Consider the following 3,109-nt stretch of genomic DNA (forward strand, 5'->3'; position numbering starts at 1 on the left):
AAGACTGTCGATTCAATCATTTTGGACATCGAAATGTGAATATTGAGTAGTGTAATACAATCGGCCACTTGTTCTAGAGCAGAGATTGGTGGGCAGCATGGTAAGCTGATATTACGATCTGGATGTATCGTTTTTGTTTACTGTGTGATAAGCCTATGGACAGGCTCACAAGCGCCTGAGCATCCGGCTATATACGATGCGTCAGTTGAGAAAGGGACAATTGTTGGAATCGCTTGATCTACAGCTTGCCTTGAGGTTGCGAAGAGACTTCGTCAAGACAGGATGCGTCACTTCATTGCCTCCAACTAAGTAGAAACATCATGATCACCATGAACAAATGGGGGGCAAAAGAAAAAGGCAGTTCTGTGCAGCCCGTCTTCTTTGATCCTCAATTTCCATCCATCCTCCATTCATTCGCTGCACACCATTTTACAGCAGGGGGAAATACACGTGCACGTCAAGCATGGGTTTCACTTTTATAATTTGCACGTAAAACCTTTATGATAATGAAGAACGGATCAAGTACAAATCCTCATGTTTCAATCATAATTTACGGAATTCATAAAACTGAAATTTGGCATAGCATAATTTGTTACTTTAACAAACAATATTCAAAACAAAAGACTTTATAACCGCTGTTTACGACAATCTTTTTCAACTGTTCTTCACATCAGTGAAATTAGTATTTTGGCATGTTTGCATATATGAATTTGCAAATTGCAATAATTTTTATAGTTTTGTGCATAAAATTGTATTTCTGGTATTGTTGTCAGAATTTCGGCTTTAAGTGAATTTACTCTTTAGAATGAAAAATTGACCCTACTATTTTTTTTGTAAGATGAGCAATGTATAATCTGTCAATTTGGTCTAAGAAAGCGGTAAATAGGGAGACCTGTAATTTGTGAGTTGAATAAACAGCAACTCTTTCTTTCATTAGCAATTGCATCTTAATGGAGTGAAAACTATTATAGCTGTGTATTGATTTTATTGAAATTTATGAAGCATTGATTTAGTGGAATAATTTACTGCACCAAATTAGTCGGCAGTGTTTCAAATCCTATTTTCGAGTTAATAATATTTCAATAAATTTGGTGAGACATTCTTCAAATTGCGTCATAATTTAATTTATCAATGCTAATTTACATTTGATGCAATTAATTCCATGCAATACAATACATAATACACTGTAATAGAAGAACTGAAATCATAGATATGGATAGTCATTGAAAATGAGTAATGCATTTGTTGCGCGAGCATTAACACGATATTAATGAAACAAGTGTATTTAACAGAAAGGTGTTTTGTGTTTTTTTTCCTTCATTTTTCATCATAATTTTTTCCTCATGCTATGTTATTGTATTAAAGCATATCTGAGAATGAACGATTGTCTTTTGCAATGGTGTTTTTTGTTCTACTTTTAGTATATCTTTTTAGCAATATATTTAAATATCAGTTTTTGTTGTCAGTTGGAGGAATTGGTGATTTTTGTTGCTTTCCAAAATTCTTTGAAATGGTATTTTAAAATGTCATTAAATTGAAGAATTTCTCTAGCTGATGATCTAGTGATGAATAAACAGGATGGGATATTTGAAATTGAAATCTCCATTTTTCATCAAACTGTATAAAGTATTTATTTTTCCACTTTTAAAAATGCTCGTCTTGTACTTAATTTCAATATTGAACTGTGAATTGCACTATTTAGAAGAAAACTGCCTTTCAATATGTTTTTCAATAGCTTTCTGATGTGCATTTCAGCAGAACGCTGTACGCAATAATGGCTTTGAGAGTTATGCAAAATTATCATTGATAAGCTTCTCAAGAAGATGTATTTGTATAAAAGATTTTATTATGTAGAAATAAGTTGAAAATAAAGTAAATTACAAAAGAAAGTGGCACAATGACGTTTATTAGAAATAATTGATGAATTTCTAGTTGCATAAATTCTATGCATTTGTGAAGTATTATTTTTCACGGCTGAATTTTTTCTGTATAAATATATGAAAATGTAGCAAAATGTAAAACCAAGTATTTCAAGAGCACTTTTTTAAAGATTGTTTTCTTTGAAAATCATATAAAATCCCATAGGTGAATATAGATTGATTTCAGAATAGTCGACATGGATGAGAATGAATTCAAATAGGCAACATATTGCCGCTATTGCTTTGTTCAACATTAATGCTGTGCTATATCAATTTTGCTTTGTAAGAAATTCAATTGAAAGAAAGTGAGAACTTGTCACCACCGGTGGTGTTCCAATTATGAATTTCATTTATCATTGGATGAGAATTAAATAAATCTTTTTTCACACAAATAAAATCAAAGAACATTAATTGCCATTTTTAAAAATTCATGCCCAGCGTATATTTCTGAATGTGGTGTGTAAGTGAATTTTCTTTCCAGGCGAGTAAATTTCTATGCATTCATGTGTAATTTTCTATTTATATTTTATGCAATTTTACATTTTGTAAGCATTTTGACGCTTTTCTAAGCTTAAGTAAATGTGTTACGGTGAAATTATACATTCGACATGTCAATAATACTTAAACAGCGAATTGCAGTATGTATGTAAAAATTTTGATAGTGTATTTAAGTTGATTTCAGATTAATCGATATTGAACAATTTGGAACTTAATTTCTCTGACGTAATTTTAGTTAATGAATAGAGAATTATCATTTGAAATGCATATTTATAACTTAGAGCTCAGACAGCTTTGTGATGCTGTCTAAGAAACACACATAAGTATATATCTCATTCAGGCCATCGGTTATATAAGAGCATTTACCCGCGCATACAAAAAAGAGCATATAATAGAAGAGAAATAATATCTTCATCGACAGTCCTTTAGCTGTCAAGCGGAGTAAGTCAGTGATTCAGCTAAGATGCAATTAAATACATATTTGCAAGCAAACCATAGATTTTGGCATTCTGAAGTGTTTTGGTCGTTGTGGTCTAACTGGAGCTTGTTCCAAAAATTCAATTGCATCCAGGGGTTCTTCAGTACAAGTAAAATCATTTTTTTATCAGATTATGTAATAATATTTGATAGGAAAAAGGGGACAAAAAATCGTAATATTTGATAATCATATCGAGGGCGAAATAAAGTTTGAA

The 3,109-nt window shown here is 31.4% G+C and overlaps 1 protein-coding gene across 1 annotated transcript; it reads left to right on the forward strand.

Annotated features, from left to right (window-relative positions):
- The first annotated feature begins 2,120 nt into the window (after positions 1 to 2,120).
- On the forward strand, positions 2,121 to 2,632 carry Tsp_12956 (hypothetical protein). Its single transcript, XM_003367347.1, has 2 exons — positions 2,121 to 2,224; positions 2,602 to 2,632. The coding sequence occupies exons 1-2, from the start codon at positions 2,121 to 2,123 to the stop codon at positions 2,630 to 2,632; spliced, it is 135 nt and encodes a 44-aa protein (XP_003367395.1).
- The last annotated feature ends 477 nt before the right edge of the window (positions 2,633 to 3,109 follow it).

The sequence above is a fragment of the Trichinella spiralis genome (assembly GCF_000181795.1).
Source record: "Trichinella spiralis strain ISS 195 chromosome Unknown Scfld4423, whole genome shotgun sequence".
Classification (NCBI taxonomy): Eukaryota; Metazoa; Nematoda; class Enoplea; order Trichinellida; family Trichinellidae; genus Trichinella; species Trichinella spiralis.

What these genes read in the sequence shown, in the direction of transcription:
- Tsp_12956 (XM_003367347.1), top strand. Translation starts at nt 2,121, where the DNA reads ATGAGAATGAATTCAAATAGGCAACATATTGCCGCTATTGCTTTGTTC. An exon ending in AGAAATTCAATTGAAAGAAA is followed by an intron (nt 2,225 to 2,601) that starts GTGAGAACTTGT and finishes AGTTGATTTCAG; the next exon opens with ATTAATCGATATTGAACAAT.